The sequence below is a fragment of the Temnothorax longispinosus genome, chromosome 6 (genome assembly GCF_030848805.1).
Source record: "Temnothorax longispinosus isolate EJ_2023e chromosome 6, Tlon_JGU_v1, whole genome shotgun sequence".
NCBI lineage: Eukaryota > Metazoa > Arthropoda > Insecta > Hymenoptera > Formicidae > Temnothorax > Temnothorax longispinosus.
In genome coordinates, this window is record NC_092363.1 from 19,253,777 (window position 1) to 19,278,660 (window position 24,884).

Consider the following 24,884-nt stretch of genomic DNA (forward strand, 5'->3'; position numbering starts at 1 on the left):
TGTGATTACTGCAACGACCAACGTAATATGATTACTGTAATGAGAATATTTTTTTAATCTTCTATTTCCTTATGTTGAAATACAAAAAAAAAACAATTACTTTGAGATATTTTCTTGTGAAGTATGTCATATTAGCTAATTTCATCGGAAATATATCAATTTATCTTCATCTAGCTAATTAGAATAAGTCTAAGTGAGATAATATCATTGCCTTTACATTATGACTTAATTTATGAATATTACATCCGTTAGCTTTTTGTCTGCAGTAGCACAGTTTTTCAAAATATACGTAGCATAATTTAACAGCACGTTAGTGAATAACATCATGCAAAAATTAAGAAAAATTTGATGTATTATATTTTAATACTATCGAGAAAATAATTTGCAATTATCATTAACTATATACGTATTAAATTCAAAAAGTATATGGGTATTAATGACAACACACTCTCAACTGAGTTGATGCATATTGATATTATGTACATGTTGGTATTCTTTTCTTTTGATTGAAAATTACTGCGATACACGTGCGCGCGAGTATCTCTGTACAGTTGCAAATATTAAATCTCAAAGTGGTACAAAAAGCCGTCTTAAATGTCTCATATGCACAATAAAAATGTGCAATACAAATTTAGTTATTAGTAAATCTTTAAGTTATTAATTTATATACATATTGTGCAATTGATGTCTTCTATTTTGAATGTGTCAACATGATTTGATGTATGGTTGGTACATACATCAAATTGCAGCAAAAAGATATAATTTCTTTATGTACTTCACTTCAATGTTCCGAGTGACAAGTACAGACCGAAGAATGTCATGGTTACTTCATGACTAATACATGTTTTTTAAGGCATTCCACGCTACTCGACGCAGCAACTCACAGTTTTCAAGTTAAACTTGTTACGTGTAGATGGAAAAAAAGTTGCGCAATCGCTGTTAAAAGACGAATTTCAAAAATACGCTTAGAGAAGAAATTTTCGTAATCACGCTTACATCGTTAAAAAAATGTTATCATGCTGATAATGTGATAAATAATTTTTATACAGTGTATATACTGTATATGTAAATTATTGTTCTCCAATAAAGCTCGTATTTAGTTCTGTCATTAAAATTCCAAAAACGAGCAAACAACAATATGCGAAAAAAATGGCAGCTATTCTACGCTACGGACTTTCAATCCTTGATGTATCCCTGCTTTACATTCTGCCGCATTCTTGGAACATTTCCGTACAAGATCAACGCTTCGACTATCGAGACTTCAAAACCACGTTACATTCTGTCGACCGTAATTATATGTGTCTTCTGTGTATTAGACGTGAAATTTATTCATGATATGATTTCTAAAGAAATCACTTTTGAAGACGTAACCACAAATTTTGAAATTTTAACTTTCTATACATTCAGCGGTTTCATTGTAATTATCACGCATGTTTTGAGCAGCCCGCGAATGCGATTGCTCCAAACCATAATGGAGATCTCTTCAACTCTGCCTCCGGAGTTATACCAAAAGTTATCCAGATTAATTTACGCTAAGGATATCTTTGGTCTCTTCTATCTTATCGGCAAACTTTTTGCATTTTATATACTTTTCTACATGGCAGAAGTCGGCATCTCCTATATAATATTTGAAGTGTACACAGTTCTAGTAGTGTTTACAATGGATATGCTGTACATGAACTGTGTTTGTACATTGAAGGCTTGTTTCAAGGAAATTAACAATAATCTTCTACATATGCAAGCATTCATAGTAAACAATGAACCATGTGTTCCCACACTTCCCATGATGTTCTGCTACGGGCAAAGAAATGCATTCCTGATAATGAACCTTAAGGCTCTGAAAAAGCAACATCTCATGGTTAGCAACACAGTACAGATGCTGAACACAATTTTCAGTTTGCAACTTCTTGCTACTATAGTTATAATCTTCGCTGAAATTATTTTTGGACTGTACTTCCATGTAGTGCAGTATAATAGATATGATGGATTTTTCATCAATTTGGATGAAGAGATCGGTTTGATATTCTTAGAAACAATATATTACGTAACAAAAATGGCGTTACTTGTGTGGGCTTGCGAGACTGGCAAGAATCAAGCTCAAGAGATCCGTACCACGATTCACGATGTACTTAACATCAGCAGAGATGAGCAAATAAAAAATGAGGTAGTGGAAATGCAACTCATTTTGAATATTTTTCTTATAATTACATATTGCATGCGCTAATGCGGTTTTATACACTATATCTATTTGAGTACAATTATATTTTCCTGTATTTAACAATTTTACATTATAGTTGCAGTTATTTTCGTTGCAAATATTGCATTGCAAGAATACATTTTCTGCCAAAGGTCTTAATGTGGACGCAACGTTTCTCGCTACGGTAAATACTCGATCGTTTGCTTTAATTAATGAAATTTATCATGTTTATTTCTTTTCATTGTGTCTTTAGTTGGTGGGTGCCATCACTACATATATGTTAATTTTGCTACAATTCTTGGTCATATCACAAGCCTGCGATGAAAAATCTGCAATCAATGGTACACGAATAATGTAATTCCATAAAAGAAAATAATCAAAGAGAACTTTTTCACATTTGTAGACATTATTCGTATACATATATACATGTACGCGTGTACGTAGACAAAACGTTATCATACGTGTATTAGAACACTAAATCAACTTAACAGTAAATATTAATATCAACAAATAATATTAATATATCAAATTTAAAATAAATCTTGAATGTTTTTTTTTTACATATTTAAAATGTATCGCATATGAAAAATGTAATAAATTTCTAAGAAAGATATCTGTTTTACTTATTAAATATATACCTCAAACAATTCAACATTTCAACTGCTTCCTTGCATTAAAATTTAAAAAAGTTAATGCAAATATCGGAAAATTAATATAAAGTAATGTTCAAAAATATGTGTTGCTTATATTTTTATATTTAGTCTAATATAGGAAGAAAATATTTAATATTTCAAAGAGAATCAAATCAGTTCTGAATAGTTGTGATATGTGTTTTGTGAGAATATCTCATGTAGCATATTGGAGGTACTCGTTTAAGTTTTATTTACGTGATAATAATTCCCCGCTACTCGACGCAGCAACCGCTCACAGTTTTCATGTTAAACTTGTTACGTGTAGATGGAAAAGGAGTTGCGCAATCGCTGTCAAAAGACAAATTTCAAAACTAGAGAAGAAATTTTAAAGCTTAGAGAAGAAATTTTTTTAATAATGCTTACATCGTTAACAAAATGTTATCATATTGATAATGTGATAAATAACTTTTATACTGTGTGTATGTAAATATTGTTCTCCAGTAAAACTCGTATTAAGTTTCGTCATTAAAATTCAAAAAACGAGCAAACAACAATATGCGAAAAGAATGGCGGCTCTTCTACGCTACGGACTTTCAATCCTTGATGTATCCTTGCTTCACATTCTGTCGCATTCTTGGAATATTCCCATATAAGATCAACGATTCGATCTTCCAGTCTTCAAAGCCACATTATGTCTTATCGATTATAATTATATCCGCTTTAAGTGTCGTCGACCTGGCAGTCGTCTATCAATATATTTTTATGAAGATCACAAACTTTGAAGTCGTGACCAAGTCTCTTGAAGCTAACTGCTATAATATAGTAGCCAGTTTTGTAACAATCGTCACGTTTATTTTGAGCAGTCCGCGAATGCGATTGCTCCAAACTATAATGGAGATCTCTTCGTCACTGCCTCCGGAGTCGTACCAGAAGTTATCCAGATTAATTCACGCCAAAGATATCTTTGGTCTCTTCTATCTTATCGGCATACTTTTTATATATTTCTACATGATGCACACCGGTATCTTCGATATAATGTTTACAGTGTACACAGTTCTAATAGTGTTTACAATAGATATGCTGTACATGAACTGTGTTTGTATACTGAAGGCTTGTTTCAAGGAAATTAACAATAATCTTCTACATATGCAAAATTCATAGTGAACAATGAACCACGTGCTCTCACATAATGTTTACGAACACAGAAATCCATTCCTGATAATGAACCTTAAGGCTCTGAAAAGCAACATCTCATGATTAGCAACACAGTACAGATGCTGAACACAATTTTCAGTTTGCAACTTCTTGCTACTATAGTCATAACCTTCTCTGAAATTATTTTGGACTGTACTTCCATGTAGTGCAGTATAATAGATACGATGGATTTTTCATCAATTTGGATAAAGAGGGCGGTTTGATATTCTTAGGTACGATATATACGTTACAAAAATTGCGTTAATTGTGTGGGCTTGCGAGACTGGCAAAAATCAGGCTCAAGAGATTCGTACCACGATTCACGATGTACTTAACATCAGCAGAGATGAACAAATAAAAAATGAGGTAGTGGAAATGTAATTTATTTTGTATATTTTTCTTCTAACATATTGCATGCGCTAATGAGGTTTTATATATTATATCTATTTGAGTATATAATTACATTTCCTGTATTTAACAATCTTACATTATAGTTGCAGTTATTTTCTTTGCAAACATTGCATCGCAAAAGTATATTTTCTGCAAAAGGTCTTAATGTGGACGCACCGTTTCTCGCTACAGTGAGTAATCGATTATTTGGTTTAATTAATTAAATTTATCCTGTTAATTTTTTTTCATTGTGTTTTAGTTGGTGGGTACCATCACTACATATATGTTAATTTTGCTACAATTCTTGGTCATATCACATTCCTGCGATGAAAAATCTGCAATCAATGTTACACGAATAATGTAATCTCGTAAAAGGAAATAATGAAAGAGAACTTTTTTTTACATTTGTAGACGTTATTCGTATATGTACATGTATACATGTACGTAGACAATACGTTATCATACGTGTATTAAAACACTTTATATTAACAGTAAATATTAATATCAACATATAGTATTAATATCAAATTTAGAATAAATCTTGAATGTTTTTTTACATATTCAAATGTATCGCGTATGAAAGACGTAATAAATTTCTAAGATATCTGTTTCACTCATTACAAATCTCAAACAATTCAATATTTCAACTGCTCCCTTGCATTAAATTAACAAAAATTAATGCAAATATCAGATAATTAATACAAGGTAATGTTCAAAAATATGTGTTGCTTATATTTTTGTTTGATCTTGTATGAGAATAAAACCACATATTTCAATAGGAATCAAATCAGTTCTGAACAGTTGTGATATGTCTTTGTGAGAACATCTCATACAGCATATTGGAGGTTTAAGTTTCATTTACAAGAGTAGGTAATTTACTTAAATCTTCCTTGAGCAGCGTAATATGATTACTGCAATGAGTTAACATTTTTTTTTATTTCCTTATGTTGTTGTTGAAATACAAAAAAAGCAATTATTTTGAGATATTTTCTTGTAAAGTATGTCATACTAGCTAACGTATTTAAAATGTATCGCGTACGAAAGACGTAATAAATTTCTAAGAAAGATATCTGTTTCACTTATTAAATACCTCAAACAATTCAACATTTCAACTACTCCCTTGCATTAAAATTTAAAAAAATTAATGCAAATATCGGAAAATTAATACAAGGTAATGTTCAAAAATATATGTTGCTGATATTTTTATATTTAATCTTGTATGAGAAGAAAATATTTTATATTTTAAAGAGAATTAGTTTTGAGAACAGTTGTGATATGTGTTTTGTGAGAACATCTCATGTAGCATATTGGAGGTACTCGTTTGAGTTTCATTTACCAATGATAATAATTTGAGAATGTAGACGCTGTATATGATGGCGTCATCTCGATCGTCTGTTTAATTGTTTATATTTTATTATTCCTCGCGGCAACCTTTCTGACCCCTTGATTCTGCTCCCTTTGTCAACGTTTAGTCTCCTGAGTACTTCCATTCGCACGACACCGCACACCGGAGATTCTCTAACTGGATATGTATAACTGTGGATTTCGGATATATGAGACACGTAAGAATCGATTGTTGCATTCTCTCTCCACATATTGATGCTTTATGTAATTAATTTCCTGCAGTTGTGCTTATGACCATGCTGGAACATTCGCATAACACAAGGATGTCTCTGACTACGTATGACGAGTCGAGTAGACGTATTGCTCTCTAGTTTTAATGACTATTTTTTGTTTTTTATTTATTTATTGTTTTATACAACACGACGTTCCCAAATTTCAAACCGCACTTGAGAAGGACTTAAACCTAGAGCCGAAACGTAGTGCACATAATTATAATTTGCCAGGTAGTCGAGAATAAAGAATATTTCGATAATAATTTGCTTTAAATTTTCCTTAGAAATAATGTGTAATGTGATTACTGTATAATGATAACATTTCTTCGATCTCCTATTTCCTTGTGTTGCCGTTAAAATACAAAAAAAGTAGGGGAGACCGGGGCTAAGCCGACACTATTTTTTCAAGACAATTTTTAATATTTAATTAAAATTTTTAGGCAAATTCAATGATATATATTTAAAGAGTGTTTCTTCAGGTACAAAATTGATTCAGGAAGTTTTGCTGTACGTCGCTTTGTTTTGCCGCCAGGAAAGGAAAAGTGACGCGAAGACAAATTTTCGAATTGAAAAATGACGGGGCGAACTCGACACCCCGCCGGGGCAAACTCAACACTTTGTTGATCGACACAATTTGATCTAGAACTTATTTTTTTATTGTTTAAAAATAAAAATACATTGTTTATCAAATGAAAAGACATTGTGTATTAGAAACAAAAAGTCGGAATAAAGTAAACAATTATTTAAAATAATGAGAAAAAAAAAGATTAAACTTTTAATTATCTTTTTCTAAACTGTCTGAAAAACAATTTATACACGTAAACTCGCGATCAGATGTGCGCACACATTCGTCATGAGCCATACGGTTGCATAAGATGCATTGTTTGTTATTAGAAGCTAATGAAATGTTTGCCGAACACACGCAACAGATGTTCCTTAAATCGTCATCAGAATCGGACGAAACAGTGACCTTTTTTGCGATAATGTCACTTTAGGTTAGTGTCGTCTTTGCCCCGGTGGCGTCGTGTCGACTTAGCCCCGAACGTCGTTTTTTACTTTTGTTACTCCAAAAATATATAAATTTTGAAAATATGCAAAAATTATTATCGGATTCGTATAAAGCATCGAATTTCCCATCAAAATCACTTAGCGGTAGATTCGCAAGAGTAAAGCTCGATGAAAGAGTAGACATTTTCGAGAGATCAGAAAAATTACTTTTCACTATCAAAAACACTTATGTCGCGTTAAAAATTACACTATAACTCAGAATGTTACCAAATTCCGCTACATCGACGCAGCAACTGCTCACAGTTTCAAGTTAAACTTGTTACGTGTAGATGGAAAAGGAGTTGCGCAATCGCTGTTAAAAGACGAATTTCAAAACTACGCTTAGAAAAGAAATTTTTGTAATCACGCTTACATCGTTAACAAAGTGTTATCATATTGATAATGTGATAAATAACTGTTATACTGCGTGTATATTTAAATTATTGTTCTCTAGTAAAGCTCGTAATCAGTTTTGTCGTTAAAATTCCGGAAACAAGCAAACAACAATATGCGAAAAAAATGGCGGCTCTTCTACGCTACGGACTTTCAATCCTTGATGTATCCTTGCTTCACATTCTGTCGCATTCTTGGAATATTCCCATACAAGATCAACGATTCGATCTTCCAGGCTTCAAAACCACATTATGTCTTATCGATTATAATTGTATCCGCTTTATGTGTTATCGATCTGACAGACCTTTATCAATCTAATATTTTTATGAAGATCACAAACTTTGAAGTCGTGACCAAGTCTCTTGACGATAACTGCTATGATATATTGGTCAGTTTTATAACAATCGTCACATTTGTTTTGAGCAGTCCGCGAATGCGATTGCTCCAAACTATAATGGAGATCTCTTCGACACTGCCTCCGGAGTCGTATCAGAAGTTATCCAGATTAATTCACGCCAAAGATATCTTTGGTCTCTTCTATCTTATCGGCACACTTTTTATATATTTCTACGTAATGCACAACGGTGTCTTCAATATAATGTTTACAGTGTACACAGTTCTACTAGTGTTTACGATGGACATGCTGTACATGAACTGTGTTTGTATATTGAAGGCTTGTTTCAAGGAAATTAACAATAATCTTCTACATATGCGAGTATTCATAGCAAACAATAAACCATGTGTTCCCATAATGTTTTACGAACACAGAAATCCATTCCTGATAATGAACCTTAAGGCTCTGAAAAGCAACATCTCATGATCAGCAACACAGTACAGATGCTGAACACAATTTTCAGTTTGCAACTTCTTGCTACGATAGTTTTAACCTTTTGTGAAATTATTTTTGATTTACTGTACTTCAATGTAGTGCAGTATAATAGATACGATGGACTGTTCATCAATTTGAATCAAAAGGTCGGTGTGATATTCTCAGGCACGATGTATTACGTTACAAAAATGGGGTTACTTGTGTGGGCTTGCGAGACTGGCAAGAATCAGGCTCAAGAGCTTCGTACCACGATTCACGATGTACTTAACATCAGCAGAGATGAACAAATAAAAATGAGGTAATGGAAATGCAATTTATTTAGAATATTTTTCTTCTAACATATTGCATGCGCTAATGCGGTTTTATACATTACGTATATCTATTTGAGTATAATTACATTTTCCTGTATTTAATCTTAAATATTATAGTTGCAGTTATTTTCGTTGCAAATATTGCATTGTAAAAATACATTTTCTGCCAAAGGTATTAATGTGGACGCACCGTTTCTCGCTACAGTGAGTAATCAATTATTTGGTTCAATTAATAAAATTTATCATGTTTATTTTTTTTGTTGTGTTTTTAGTTCGTGGGTACCATCACTACATATATATTAATTTTGCTACAATTCTTGGTCATATCACATTCCTGCGATGAAGAATCTGCAATCAATGTTACACGAATAATGTAATCCCGTAAAAGAAAATAATGAAAAAGAACTTTTTTTTATATTTGTAGACGTTATTCGTATATGTACATATACACATGTACGTAGACAAAACGATATCATACGTGTATTAAAACACTTTATATTAACAGTAAATATTAATATCAACATATAGTATTAATATCAAAAATTTAGAATAAATCTTGAATGTTTTTTTACATATTTAAATGTATCACGTATGAGAGACGTAATAAATTTCAAGAAAGATATCAGTTTCACTCATTAATACCTGAAACAATTCAACATTTCAACTGCTTCCTTGCATTAAAATTAGCAAAAATTAACGCAAATATAAAAAAATTAGTACAAAATAATGTTCAAAAATATGTGTTGCTTATATTTTTATGTTTAATCTTGTATAGGAATAAAATCACATATTTCAAAAAGAATCAAATCAATTCTGCACAGTTGTGATATGTCTTTTGTAAAAACATCTCATATAGCATATTGGAACTTTGAGTTTCATTTAACAAAATAATTTATTTAAATTCTCCTTGAGCAGCGTAATATGATTACTGTAATGATAACATTTTTTGATATTTTATTTCCTTATGTTGTCGCTGAAATAAAAAAAAAAAAATTATTTTGAGATATTTTCTTGTCAAGTATGTCATACTAGCTAATTTCATTGGAAATATATCAATTTAGCTCTTCATCTAGCTGATTAGAATAAGTCTAATTGAGATAATATCATTGCCTTTACATCATGACTTAATTTATTAATATACATCCGTTTAGCTTTTTGTCTGCAGTTTTCAAAATATTCGTAGCATAATTTAATAGCACGTTAGTGAGTAACATTATGCAAAAATTAAGGAAAATTTAGTGTATTATATTTTAATACTTTCAAGAAAATAATTTGAAATTACGATTAACTATATACGTATTAAATTCAAAAAGTAGGGAAGACCTGGACGAAGTCAGCCCCGGAGCGGAGTCGTTTTTTGCAATTATCTCGAAATATGTATGTTGTGTAAACTCGCCATTAATGCTGTAAACGCTTATGATGCCCACGTGACCAACGAAGTTTAGTGTGGTTACGTGCCATGTTGTGATTCTTTATCGAAGCAAATGTGTTTTCGCAGATCGAAAGTAAAATTTCTTCCGCGTCGAAAGTTTGTAATATCTTAAGTATTATTGTCTCTCCGAATCTCAAAGTAAGTGATTCTAAAGAGTAATGCATACTGAACACGAATCCAGTGCATTTTTTTTTTCGTTGATTTCTATTATTTTATAATTTATAAGTGACCAAACCTAAAACTTGTGTTCGGGGCGAAGTCGTGACCAAGCCATATCATGGAGGCTTCCGGCGAAAATCAAAGGCAAAGAAGCAGCAGTGGTCGGATTCCGGCGATGACTTGGGTAATATGTGCTGCGTGTGCTCAGAGATGACAGAATAGAACTGATGAGAAACGTGCGAGCGTAGGGCACATAAGTGTGTGCACATTTCTTGTAATTATTTTCCGCAATCGTGTTTTTAATTAATGTTTCCATTTTTCTATAAAAAAATAATTAATAAAATGTATCTTATCATTTTTCATGATTGGAATTATGAATTTTTATTTAAAATCCAGTCCAAGAATGAAGACACGACTCCGCCCCGGAATTTTGACTTTTTGATTATTGCACCTTTGTCGTTTTTACTCTATACCGGTTGAACAAAGCGATGTAGACCAAAAATGCCTATATAATTTTGTAGCTAAGGGTTCATTCTTTACAATGGTATATACTATATTTCACTAAAATGATTTATTTTGTTGTTAAAAATTGGTACCGAAAAAAAATAGGGCCGACTTCGCCCCGGTCTCCCCTATATATATATCAATAACAACACACTCTTAACTGAGTTAATGCATATTGGTATTATGTACATAGTGGTATTCTTTTGATTAAAATTACTGTGATACACACACATGCGCGCGAGTATCTCTTTATACAGTTACAAATATTAAATCTCAAAGTGGTACAGAACATTCCTAAATGTCTCATATGCAATAAAAATGAGCAGTATAAAATTAGTTATTAGTAAATCCTTAGTTATTAATTTATATAGATTTTGCAATTAATGTTTTCTGTTTTGAATGTGTCTATATAATTTGATGTATGGTAAGTACGTAGCAGTGTGTTAGTGCGTTGTAATGAGATATAATTTCTTTACGTATTTCACATCAGTGTTTCTAGTGACAAGTATAGATCAAAGAACGCCATTACTAACATATGTTCTTTGAGGCACTCCCCGCTACTCGACGCAGCAACTGCTCACAGTTTTCAAGTTAAACTTGTTACGTGTAGATGGAAAAGGAGTTGCGCAATCGCTGTTAAAAGACGAATTTCAAAACTACGCTTAGAAAAGAAATTTTTGTAATCACGCTTACATCGTTAACAAAGTGTTATCATATTGATAATGTGATAAATAACTGTTATACTGCGTGTATATTTAAATTATTGTTCTCCAGTAAAGCTCGTATACAGTTTTGTCATTAAAATTCCAGAAACGAGTAAACAACAATATGCGAAAAGGATGGCGGCTCTTCTACGCTACGGACTTTCAATCCTTGATGTATCCTTGCTTCACATTCTGCCGCATTCTTGGAATATTCCCGTACAAGATCAACGATTCAATCTTCCAGTCTTCAAACCACATTATGTCTTATCGATTATAATTATATCCGCTTTAGTGTCGTCGACCTGGCAGTCGTCTATCAATATATTTTTATGAAGATCACAAACTTTGAAGTCGTGACCAAGTCTCTTGAAGCTAACTGCTATAATATAGTAGCCAGTTTTGTAACAATCGTCACGTTTATTTTGAGCAGTCCGCGAATGCGATTGCTCCAAACTATAATGGAGATCTCTTCGACACTGCCTCCGGAGTCGTATCAGAAGTTATCCAGATTAATTCACGCCAAAGATATCTTTGGTCTCTTCTACATTATCGGCATACTTTTTATATATTTCTACATGATGCACACCGGTATCTTCAATATAATGTTTACAGTGTACACAGTTCTACTAGTGTTTACAATGGATATGCTGTACATGAACTGTGTTTGTATATTAAAGGCTTGTTTCAAGGAAATTAACAATAATCTTCTACATATGCGAGTATTCATAGCAAACAATAAACCATGTGTTCCCATAATGTTTTACGAACACAGAAATCCATTCCTGATAATGAACCTTAAGGGTCTGAAAAAGCAACATCTCATGATTAGCAACACAGTACAGATGCTGAACACAATTTTCAGTTTGCAACTTCTTGCTACTATAGTCATAACCTTCTCTGAAATTATTTTTGTGACTGTACTTCCATGTAGTGCAGTATGATGGATACAATGGATTTTTCATCAATTTGGATGAAGAGGTCGGTTTGATATTCTTAGAAACGATATATTACGTTACAAAAATGGGGTTACTTGTGTGGGCTTGCGAGACTGGCAAAAATCAGGCTCAAGAGATTCGTACCACGATTCACGATGTACTTAACATCAGCAGAGATGAACAAATAAAAAATGAGGTAGTGGAAATGTAATTTATTTTGTATATTTTTCTTCTAACATATTGCATGCGCTAATGAGGTTTTATATATTATATCTATTTGAGTATATAATTACATTTTCCTGTATTTAACAATCTTACATTATAGTTGCAGTTATTTTCTTTGCAAACATTGCATCGCAAAAGTATATTTTCTGCAAAAGGTCTTAATGTGGACGCACCGTTTCTCGCTACAGTGAGTAATCGATTATTTGGTTTAATTAATTAAATTTATCCTGTTAATTTTTTTTCATTGTTTTTAGTTGGTGGGTACCATCACTACATATATATTAATTTTGCTACAATTCTTGGTCATATCACATTCCTGCGATGAAGAATCTGCAATCAATGTTACACGAATAATGTAATCCCGTAAAAGAAAATAATGAAAAAGAACTTTTTTTTATATTTGTAGACGTTATTCGTATATGTACATATACACATGTACGTAGACAAAACGATATCATACGTGTATTAAAACACTTTATATTAACAGTAAATATTAATATCAACATATAGTATTAATATCAAAAATTTAGAATAAATCTTGAATGTTTTTTTACATATTTAAATGTATCGCGTATGAAAGACGTAATAAATTTCTAAGATATCTGTTTCACTCATTACATATCTCAAACAATTCAATATTTCAACTGCTCCCTTGCACAAAAATTAATGCAAATATCAGATAACTAATACAAGGTAATGTTCAAAAATATGTGTTGCTTATATTTTTATGTTTGATCTTGTATGAGAATAAAACCACCTATTTCAATAGGAATCAAATCAGTTCTGAATAGTTGTGATATGTCTTTTGTGAGAACATCTCATACAGCATATTGGAGGTTTAAGTTTCATTTAACAAGAGTAAGTAGGTAATTTACTTAAATCTTCCTTGAGCAGCGTAATATGATTACTGCAATGAGTTAACATTTTTTTCTTTTATTTCCTTATGTTGTTGTTGAAATACAAAAAAAGCAATTACTTTAAGATATTTTCTTGTAAAGTGTCATACTAGCTAATATAATGAGCAGCGTAATATGATTACTGTAATGAGTTAACATATTTTTTATTTTATTTCCTTATGTTGTTGTTGAAATACAAAAAAAGCAATTACTTTGAGATATTTTCATGTAAAATATGTCATACTAGCTAATTTCATCAGAAATATATATATCAATTTATCTTCATCTAGCTAATTAATTAGAATAAGTCTAATTGAGATAATATCATTGTTTTTACATTATGACTTAATTTATTAATATTACATCCGTTAGCTTTTTGTCTCCCACTGCAATAGTAGTGCCTTTCAAAATATACGTAGCATAATTTAACAGCACATTAGTCAGTAACAACACGTAAAAATTGATAGTTTGGTGTATTATATTTTAATACACTCAAGAAAATAATTTGCAATTTCGATTAACTCTATATTAAATTAGAAAATCAAATATAAATAATAGCACACTTTTGATTGCATTGATGTATATTAATGCTTCTTTTACTAAAAATTACTGTAATACAAACACGCGCGAGTATCTCTATACAGTTACAAATATTAAATTTTAAAGTGGTACAAAAAGCATTCTAAAACATTTTGTAGGCACAATAAAAATGTACAATACGAAACAACTATTGATAAATTTTCAAGAGGAACTAATTTATATATAGATATTATGCAATTAATGCCACCTGTTTTGAATGTGTCAACATGATTTGATGTATGGTTGGTACGTTGCAGCAACAAGATATAATTTCTTTACGTATTTCACTTCAATGTTCCGAGTGACAAGTACAGATCGAAGTACGCCATGGTTACTTCACGACTAACATATTATATTTGATGCATTCCCCGCTACTCGACGCAGCAACTGCTCGCAGTTTTCATGTTAAGCTTGTTATGTGTAGATCGAAAGAAGGAGTTACGCAATCGCTGTTAAAAGACGAATTTAAAAGTTACATTTACGGAACAAATTTTTGTAATCACGCTCGCACCAATAACAAAGTATTGATAATGTGATAGATAATTTTTAAACTGTGTATATTTAAATTATCGTTCTACAACGAAACTTTGCTGCTCATATTCCATTTTGTCATTAAAATTCCAGAAACGAGTAAACAACAACATGCGAAACGGGTGGCGATTATTTTACGCTACGGACTTTCAATCCTTGATGTATCCCTGCTTCACATTCTGCCGCATTCTTGGAATATTCCCATACAAGATCAACGATTCGACTTTCGAGGCTTCGAGATCACGTTATATTCTATCCACAATTGTTATCTGCATGTTCTGCGTTTATGGAATAATCACTCTCTACGTGCTCAATATTTCTGGGACGATCATATACATAAGCGTGCCTAGATCTCTTGAGCGTCACAGTTATTATGTGCTCGGTAGTTTCGTAGCGATCGTCACGTATGTCTCGAGAGGTCCACGGCTGATCTTGCTGCAGACTGTACAGGAAGTCTCTTCGGAACTACCCTCGGAATCGTATAAAAAGTTATCCAGACTAATTCATGTTAAAGATATCCTCGGTTTCTTCTTCCTTGTCATCCTAACATTAGTATGTTTCATCAAGATGACTCTGAGTTCAATCTTGCTAACAATGTTTTCAATATATCTCACCTTAGTGCTGTTTCAAATGAATATGCTGTATATGAATTGCGTTTGTGTACTAAAAGTCTGTTTCAAGAAAATTAACGATAATTTGACAAAGGTGCAGGAACTCATAATGAGCGACAAACCTCATCTACTCAGACGAATCTATCACGAGCAAAAGAATCCATTTCTGTTGATGAAACTTAAAGCCCTAAAGAAGCAACATCTGATGGTCAGCGACACAGTGCAGATGCTGAATATGATTTTCAGTTTGCAGATTATCGTTACCATAGTTGTATGCTTCTCTGAGATCACTTTCAATCTGTACTTCTACATAGTCTTGTCCATGGCCAATGAAGAGGAAGAAGAGTTTTGGTACTCGTTTTTTATGATGTGCGTGATATATTATATTATAAAAATAGTATTGATAGTATGGGCTTGCGATAGTGGGAAAGATCAAGCTGCGAAGATTGGTATCACTGTTCATGATCTGCTTAACAATACCAGCGATAAAGAAATAAAAAACGAGGTAGTAAAATATAATTTAACTTGTACATACAATCTAATGTATTTAATTTGTATATTTTCATAAAAATCCCTAAAGTACTAATGTATTTTTTGTATTAAATTATCCCATTAATAATTACATATCCTAATGCTACACCTACTTATTACTTTATTTATTTACTAATTATTATAATGTTATAGCTGCAACTATTTTCTATGCAAATACTGCATCGAGAAAATGCATTCTCTGCAAAAGGTCTCACTGTGGATGCAACGCTTCTCACTGCGGTGTGTAACCAATTATTTGCTTCAAACAATTAAATGCATATTGTTGATTTTTATGATTTTTTTCAGATGGTGGGTAGCATTACTACGTATTTATTGATCTTAATACAATTCTTGGTCACATCACATTCTTGCGGTGGAAGAGCTGCTAGTTTTACCGAAATAGTCTAATAAAAGAAAATAGAAAACAAAATTCAAAATATGATAAAAAAATAGTTTGTGTTTTTAAATACTTTAAAAGCATTCTTTTATTCTTATTGAATATAGTTGCTCTGTATCTATATATTTTATATCTACATACAATTATACATATCTATACATACATGTATAGCGACATCCGAAAGAATTCTATATCACGTATTCTATTGATAAAAAGTTTCAAACAAATTTCACCTTAATTAATGTATACTTTAAACGCACTGTGTTGATTATACCAAATAAATTTGGGGAAAATGTCGCCTTGAACTTATAAATGCCTTATAACCGAACATCCTGCATTGCAGAAATGGTTGCAAAGTGCAACATATAACTTTCATATATTTTTTTATTAATACTATAAAATGCTAGTTTTTTTGTATTCCTAACAAATAATCTATGGTATTTTTGTTTATCATTTTGCTAAAATTTGTAAAATCGTAAAGTTTCCCTTGTCGTTGAAACTTCAGAACAATATCATTGTTTCTGAAAATGCAAGTAACGCAAATTTTATAGATTATTTCTTTTTCTACATATATCTCTAAAGTATAATACAATTTTACGTACATATCAAAATTGAATTATTATTAAATACGCACAAACAATTTGTAATGCACGTTTGCCTGTAAGTTAACCCTTAACATACACACTACCTGTTTGAGACATAAAATACACACTGGGTCATTTTGATCCAGCGCTACTTTGCGTAATTACCACAAACGAGGGATCGATTCTTTTTGGCTGAAATTAAAAGGGTGTATTCTTGCAACACTCAAAATAAATGTGAGATTGTTTGTGAAGGGTTATTAATAAAACTTTGTGGTTCAAAAATTGAAAATATAGTTTATAAACCAAAAAATTGTTTTTTACGAAATATTCAATAACTTTCTAAATTTTTAATATTTTTACGTGAAAATTTAACTGCAAAATCTCTGGATTATATACTTTAAGGTAAAAATACGCGCAAAAGCTAACATTTCAAAAAATAACCCGTGATTTTCGGAACGTTTGACGCAGACGGCAGCCAGACACAGCCGGACGCCTGCTGACTTACAGCGACTGTACCACCATCTAGAGAGAGGTTAAAACTACCAAGAGACGACGCGACAGATCCCGATTTCAGCGTTTCAATGATAGATAATGCAACACAATTTTTTACTGGGTCATTTTGACCCAGGGTGTATGTTAAGGTTGAGTGTCAATACCGCGATTTTTTACGCTCAAGCCGCGCGATTGCAACCGCGCGGCACTAATCGCGCGACAGCAGTCGCGCATACTGTTGTCAAAAGCGCGATGAGAGTCGCGCGATTTTACAGAGAAAAATAATTATTCTACAGCTAAGGAAAGGAATATTTTATTTCTTTTAAGTAAGTTTTCTTATAACGAAGAATATTTTCTTATTAATAGTTTTCAAATATCTTGACACAAGTCTTTGAAAAGCCAGAATCTTGTTTTGAGTGAATGTAATACTTACAACGACTTTTTATGGTAGATTTCCGGATACATATAACCTTATCAAATACTTAATCTGCAAATCTACAATAAAGTCATTACAGAATGATTATTTTTCTGTGTGCAGTCTTTTATAAAACATGGAGAAAAAAACTTTAATAATTCTTCATACTATTAAAGAAGAAGAAGAGGAAGAAATTACATTATTATTTTGTGAAAGCTATAGGAGTGCTCCAAATGATTTGCTTATTGCGAGAGAGACAGAAGAATTTCAAAAAATTTTATAATTTTTATCTTGTGGGTCATATAACCATTTATAGTTGTTCACCAATTCACACAGCATAAAATCATTCATGTTGTGGAACGTTAATTTAATTAAAAAGTAGAACTTGCCAAAATATTAGCGACTAAACTGCTCCAAATACAATTGAGTGAACTGAGCCGCGCGGCTAGACTGCTCCAGGAGCAGTTGAGTCGCGCGATTCTGAATCGCGTAGCCATAATCGCTAGAGTCGAACGACTAAAAACGCGGGATTGGCAATAGTTCCATTGTATTACATGCAAAGCAGACATTAATCAAAGACGCGCGGCTGCAATCGCGCGGCTTGAGCGTCAAAAATCGCGGTATTGACACTCGACCTTTAAGGGTTAAAGTTGAAATCAAACGTTGATAACAATATATTTCTTATCGGCAAAAAACTGCGCATTAAAATATTATAATAAATGAAAAATATACACTGAGAAAAAAATGTTGTTAACTTGACTAAAATTTTTAACTAATTATTACTTTTTAAATTAAAATGTTTATGTATTCAAATTAAATACGACATATTAAATCTAACGACGTAATTTGACTCAAATACTTAAATATTTTAATTAAAAAAATAATAATTAGTTGAAAATTTTAGTCAAGTTAACAATTCTTTCTCAGTGTAAAAATTTCTATTATATAAAAAAGAAAGTAAAACATCTCTTGAAGTAACAAAAAATAAAAATATCAGACATTTTCAACGAAACTTAAAATTCAATAATTGTTATTAATAAATCTTGAAAAATTCTAATGCATCTACAGCAACATTATTATTTTAAACGTAGCATTTCAGATATTTGCCGATCGAAGAATGCCATGGTTACCTTACGCCTAACACGTGATACCTTTAGTTATATTTTGCTACTTGTAGCACCCCCTTTCAGTTTCAAATTGAAAGTCATGCACCGAGTGCAAATTGACGATAAGAAGTCCATACTGGTGTACGCACTTGTCGTTAAAAGGCGAATTAAATAGTTGTATTTATATAATAGAGCTATTCTAAGCTTATATAAATGCTAAAGTGTATAAACAATACCTTCAATAATCTTTAGACTATAATCTGTGACTTATATATAATTGTTGTTCTTCATGATATTTCGATAATGCTCGGCTCATCGTCGAAGTTTCAAAGGCAAACTAAAGACAAAATGTGGGATAAATGGTGGCTATTTTACGCCACGGATTTTGAATCGCTGATGTATCCTTCCTTTACTTTTTGCCGCATTTTCGGAACATTCCCGTACAAGATCAATGCTTCGACTATCGAGACTTCACAACCACGTTACATTCTGTCGACCGTAATTATGTGTGTCTTCTGTGTATTAGACGTGAAATTTATTCATGATACGATTTCTAAAGAAATCACTTTTGAAGGCGTAACCAGAAATTTTATAACTTTAACTTTCTATACATTCAGCGGTTTTATTGTAATTATAACGCATGTTTTGAGCGGTCCACGAATGCGCTTGCTCCAGACCATAATAAAGATCTCTTCAAGACTGTCGACGGAGTCATACAAGAAGTTATCCAGATTAATTCACGCCAAGGACATCTTTGGTTCGTTCTATACTATCGGATTAGTTCTTATGTATTATTACATGGAACACATCAATATCATCTTTATGATATTTACATTGTACACAATGCTACATAATTTTACAATGGACATGTTGTACATAAACTGTGTTTGTGTATTAAAGGCTTGTTTCAAAGAAATTAATAATAATCTTCTACACATGCAAAAATTAATACGAAATAATAAACCATATGTTCCCACGATGTTCTACTACGAGCAGAAAAATCCATTCTTGATAATGAACCTTAAAGCTCTGAAGAAGCAACACGTGATGATCAGCGACAGAGTGAAAATGTTAAACATAGTTTTCAGTGTGCAGCTTCTTGCTACGATAGTCATAACATTTTCTCAAATCATTTTTGGACTGTATTTCTGTCTGCAGTGGTATATTGATTGGTTCAAATATTTGGATAAACAGTTCGTCGTATTACTCTTAACAAATATGATGTACTATATTATAAAAATTGCGTTACTCATGTGGGCTTGCGAGACAGCCAAGAATCAAGCTCAAGAAATCCGTACCACGATTCACGATGTACTCAACAGCAGCAGAGATAACCAAATAAATAATGAGGTAATAAAAGTGCAATTTAATTTTGTATTTTTCTTTCATGACCTATTGCATGTTAATATAGCTTGTACACGTAAAATCTACTTGATTATAATTACATATTTCTATTCTGCACTTAACTGTAAATTTTGGATTACAGTTGCAGTTATTTTCTTTGCAAATATTGCATTGCGAAAATACATTTTCTGCCAAAGGTCTTAATTTGGACGCATCGTTTCTCGCTACAGTGAGTAATCGAGCGTTTGCTTTAATTAATAAAATTTATCATGTTTATTATTTTTAGATGGCGGGTACAACCGCTACATACATGTTAATTTTGCAACAGTTCTGGATCATGTCACTATCTTGCGATGGAAAATCTGCAATCAATAGTACACAAATAATATAATTCCATAGAAAGAGATAATCGTAATTAATAAATCTTTAAAAATTCTAATGTATATATGTATATAAACGTAATGCATCTGACGCTCGCTATTACATATGCGCAATACACATATCATTTAATGAGTTGCATCCTACAGCAACATTATTGTTTTAAACGTAGCACTTAAGAATGATATTTGCCGATCGAAGAATGCCATGGTTACGTTACGCTTAACACGTGATCCCTTTGGTTCTATTTCGCTACTTGTAACACCCCCTTTCAGTTTCAAATTGAAAGTCACCGAGTGCAAATTGACAATAAGAAGTCCATACTGGTGTACGCACTTGTCGTTAAAAAGCTAATTGAATACTTGTATTTATAATAGAGCTTTTCTAAGCTTATATAAATGCTAAAGTGTATAAACAATACCTTCAATAATCTTTAGACTATAATCTGTGACTTATATATAATTATTGTTCTTCATGATACTTCGATGATGCTCAGCTCGTCATCGAAGTTCCAAAGGCGAACTAAGGACAAAATGTGGAATAGATGGTGGCTATTCCACGCTACGGACTTTCAATCCTTAATGTATCCTTGCTTCATCCTTTCTTACATTTTCGGAACATTCCCGTACAAGATCAACGCTTCGACTATCGAGACTTCAAAACCACGTTACATTCTGTCGACCGTAATTATCTGTGTCTTCTGTGTATTAGATCTAAAAATTATTCATAATATAACTATTTCTAAAGAAATCAGTTTTGGAAACGTAACCAGAAATTTTGAAATTTTAACTTTATATAGATTCAGCGGTTTCATTTTAATTATCACGCATGTTTTGAGCGGTCCACGAATGCGCTTGCTCCAGACCGTAATGAAAATCTCTTCAAGACTGTCGCCGGAGTCATACAAGAAGTTATCCAGATTAATTCACGCCAAGGACATCTTTGGAACGTTCTATCTTACCGGATTAATTCTTATATATTTCTACGTAGTACCTATCAATATCATCTATATAATACTTACATTGTACACAATGCTACATAATTTTACAATGTATGTTGTACATAAACTGTGTTTGTGTATTAAAAACTTGTTTCAAAGAAATTAATAATAATCTTCTACACATGCAAGAACTAATACTAAACAATAAACCATGTGTTCCCATGATGTTCTACTACGAGCAGAAAAATACATTCCTGATAATGAACCTTAAGGCTCTGAAGAAGCAACATCTGATGATCAGCGACGGAGTAAAAATGTTAAACATAATTTTCAGTGTGCAGCTTCTTTCCACGGTAGTCATAACCTTTTGTGAAATCATTTTTGAACTGTATTTCTATCTGCAGTGGCATACTGATGAGTTCAAATATTTAGATAAACAGTTCAACGTATTACTCTTAACAAATACAATGTATTATATTATAAAAATTGTGTTACTTGTGTGGACTTGCGAGACAGGAAAAAATCAAGCTCAAGAGATCCGTACCACAATTCACGATGTACTCAACAGCAGCAGAGATAACCAAATAAAAAATGAGGTAGTAAAAGTGCAATTTAATTTTGGATTTTTCTTCCATGACCTATTGCATACTAATATAACTTGTACACGGTAAATCTACTTGATTATAATTTCATCTTTCTATTTTGTATTTAACTGTAAATTTTCCATTACAGTTGCAGTTATTTTCTTTGCAAATTGCATTGCAAAAATACATTTTCTGCCAAAGGTCTTAATGTGGACGCATCGTTTCTCGCTACAGTAAGTAATCGAGCGTTTGCTTTAATTGATAAAATTTATCATGTTTATTATTTTTAGATGGCGGGTACAACCGCTACATACATGTTAATTATTATGCTACAGTTTTGGATCATGTCACTTTCTTGCGATGGAAAATCTGCAATCAATAGTATGAATAATGTAATTCCATAGAAGGAGATAATCGTTATTATTAAATCTTTAAAAATTCTAATGCATATGTATATAAACGTAATGGATCTGACGCTCGCTATTACATATGCGCAATACACATATCATTTAATGAGTTGCGTCCTACAGCAACATTATTATTTTAAACGTAGCATTTCAGATAATTGCCGATCGAAGAATGCCATGGTTACTTTACGCCTAACACGTGATCCCTTTGGTTCTATTTCGCTACTTGTTACACCCCCTTTCAGTTTCAAATTAACAGTCACCGAGTGCAAATTGATAATAAGAAGTCCATAGTGTGAACGAACTCGTCGTTGAAAAGCTAACGGAACAATTGTATTTATAATAGCTCTTCCAAGCTTACATAAATGCTAAAGTCTATATAAACAAGTGTATATTATACCTTCAATAATCTTTAGACTATAATCTATGACTTAATTATTGTTCTTCATAATACTTCGATGATGCTCAGCTCGTCGTCAACGTTTCAAAGAGAAACCGAAAGCAAAACACGAAAAAGATGGTGGCTATTCCACGCTACGGATTTTGAATCCTTGATGTATCCCTGCTTCACATTCTGCCGCATTCTTGGAACATTCCCGTACAAGATCAACGCTTCGACTTTTGAAGCTTCAAAACTACGTTACATTCTGTCGACCGTAATTGTTTGTGTTTTCTGTGTTTCAAACTTGACATTTATTTATAATATTGGCATTTCTAAAAGCTTCAACTTCGGAGACGTAACCAGAAATTTCGCAGCTTTAACTTTCTATACATTCATCGGTTTTACTGTAATCATCACACATGTTTTGAACGGTCCACGAATGCGCTTGCTACAAACCATAATGGAGATCTCATCGAGACTGCCTCCGGAGTCGTACAAGAAGTTATGCAGATTAATTCACGCCAAAGATATCTTTGGTTCATTTTATCTTATTGGATTAATTCTTACATATTTCTATACATCCGTGGTACACATCATCGGTATTATCTATATAATATTTTCATCGTACACAAATCTACATATGTTTGTAATGGATATGTTGTACATGAACTGTGTTTGTATATTAAAGGCCTGTTTCAAGGAAATTAATAATAATCTTCTGCACATTCAAGAATTTATAGTAAACAATAAATCATGTGTTTCCATGATGTTCTACTACAAGCAGAGAAATGCATTTCTGATAATGAACCTTAAGGCTCTGAAGAAGCAACATCTAATGATTAGCAACGCAGTGAAAATGTTAAACATAATTTTCAGTGTGCAACTTCTTGCTACGATAATCATAACCTATTCTCAATTCATACTTGGATTCTATTCACATTTGCAGTGGTATGATAGTTTGTTCAAATATTTCGATAAACAGCCGTATAATTTCGGTATGATATTCTTAATAACTGCCCTTATTATAAAAATGGTGTTACTTGTGTGGGCTTGCGAGACCGGCAAGAATCAGGCTCAAGAAATCCGTACCACGATTCATGATATACTTAACATCAGCAGAAATGAGCAAATAAAAAACGAGGTAATAAAAGTGCAATTTATTTCGTATATTTTTCTTATAACCTATTGCATGCTAAGATGGCTTGTACACGTTAAATCTACTTGATTTTATATTATTTACATCTTTCTATTCTGTACTTAACTGTAAATTTTGCATTACAGTTGCAGTTATTTTCTTTGCAAACATTGCATTGCAAAAATACATTTTCTGCCAAAGGTCTTAATGTAGACGCATCGTTTCTCACTACAGTGAGTAATCGAGAGTTTGCTTTAATTAATACATGTTTATTATTTTATCGTATTTTTAGATGGCGGGTACAAGCGCTACATATATGTTAATTTTGCTGCAGTTCTGGATGATGTCACATTCTTGCGACGGAAAATCTTCAATCAATAGTACATGAATAATCATGTAATTCTATAAACGGATATAATCAATTATTATTTGCAATAGCTTTGCAGAGGTCCTGAATAGAGCAATCGTCGTACTTTACCGTCCAAGTGTACACCAACCTTTAAAAATAAAGGCGCGTGAGAGTCGATGGGACGGTAAAATATTTAACATTCTCACATTAAAGTACGTTTAAGCTTTAATTTGAGCCGTTTGAAAAATCTCTCACATATATCTTATACTTTGATGTTTAACAACATATATCAAAAAGAAACAAATCTTGTTTCTCTTGTTGAATCAAAGTTCTGAACAATTGTGATACGTCTTGTGTGAAAAAATCTCATATGGCATATGGAATTACGCGTTTGAGTTTCATTTAGCAAGAATAATTTGTTTAAAAGCTTAAATTCTCCTTGAGCAGCGTAATGTGTTTACGGTAATAATAACACTTTTTGATTTCTTATTTCCTTATGTTGCCGTTGAAATAAAAAAAAAAAAAAAAAAAAAAAATTACTTTGAGATATTTTCTTGTAAAGTACGTTATACTAGCTAATTTCATCAGAAATATATCAATTTATCTTCATCTAGCTAATTAGTTGGAATAAGTCTAATTGAGATAATATTATTGC

The 24,884-nt window shown here is 32.1% G+C and overlaps 3 protein-coding genes across 3 annotated transcripts; all 3 read left to right on the plus strand.

Annotated features, from left to right (window-relative positions):
• Positions 1 to 583: 583 nt before the first annotated feature.
• LOC139815085 (uncharacterized) lies at positions 584 to 2,669 on the plus strand. The gene is made up of 2 exons (XM_071781716.1): positions 584 to 2,164; positions 2,295 to 2,669. Exons 1-2 carry the CDS (start codon positions 1,139 to 1,141, stop codon positions 2,448 to 2,450), a joined length of 1,182 nt encoding a protein of 393 aa, XP_071637817.1. The 5' UTR covers positions 584 to 1,138; the 3' UTR covers positions 2,451 to 2,669.
• Positions 2,670 to 8,486: 5,817 nt separating this feature from the next.
• On the plus strand, positions 8,487 to 12,927 carry LOC139815447 (uncharacterized). The gene is made up of 5 exons (XM_071782377.1): positions 8,487 to 8,596; positions 11,701 to 12,244; positions 12,345 to 12,539; positions 12,669 to 12,755; positions 12,823 to 12,927. The coding sequence occupies exons 1-5, from the start codon at positions 8,487 to 8,489 to the stop codon at positions 12,925 to 12,927; spliced, it is 1,041 nt and encodes a 346-aa protein (XP_071638478.1).
• Positions 12,928 to 14,256: 1,329 nt separating this feature from the next.
• Positions 14,257 to 18,272, plus strand: LOC139814719 (uncharacterized). Its single transcript, XM_071781193.1, has 4 exons — positions 14,257 to 14,564; positions 14,668 to 15,690; positions 15,870 to 15,956; positions 16,023 to 18,272. The coding sequence occupies exons 1-4, from the start codon at positions 14,403 to 14,405 to the stop codon at positions 16,122 to 16,124; spliced, it is 1,374 nt and encodes a 457-aa protein (XP_071637294.1). The 5' UTR covers positions 14,257 to 14,402; the 3' UTR covers positions 16,125 to 18,272.
• The last annotated feature ends 6,612 nt before the right edge of the window (positions 18,273 to 24,884 follow it).

Bases quoted from the DNA above. Each gene is read 5' to 3' on its own strand.
- LOC139814719 (XM_071781193.1), top strand. From the start codon at position 14,403: ATGCATTCCCCGCTACTCGACGCAGCAACTGCTCGCAGTTTTCATGTT. The intron at 15,691-15,869 runs GTAGTAAAATAT...ATAATGTTATAG, and splicing joins ATAAAGAAATAAAAAACGAG to CTGCAACTATTTTCTATGCA. The intron at 15,957-16,022 runs GTGTGTAACCAA...GATTTTTTTCAG, and splicing joins ATGCAACGCTTCTCACTGCG to ATGGTGGGTAGCATTACTAC.
- LOC139815447 (XM_071782377.1), top strand. From the start codon at position 8,487: ATGGGGTTACTTGTGTGGGCTTGCGAGACTGGCAAGAATCAGGCTCAA. The intron at 12,245-12,344 runs GTACAGATGCTG...CATGTAGTGCAG, and splicing joins ATCTCATGATTAGCAACACA to TATGATGGATACAATGGATT. The intron at 12,540-12,668 runs GTAGTGGAAATG...CTTACATTATAG, and splicing joins ATGAACAAATAAAAAATGAG to TTGCAGTTATTTTCTTTGCA.
- LOC139815085 (XM_071781716.1), top strand. From the start codon at position 1,139: ATGCGAAAAAAATGGCAGCTATTCTACGCTACGGACTTTCAATCCTTG. The intron at 2,165-2,294 runs GTAGTGGAAATG...TTTACATTATAG, and splicing joins ATGAGCAAATAAAAAATGAG to TTGCAGTTATTTTCGTTGCA.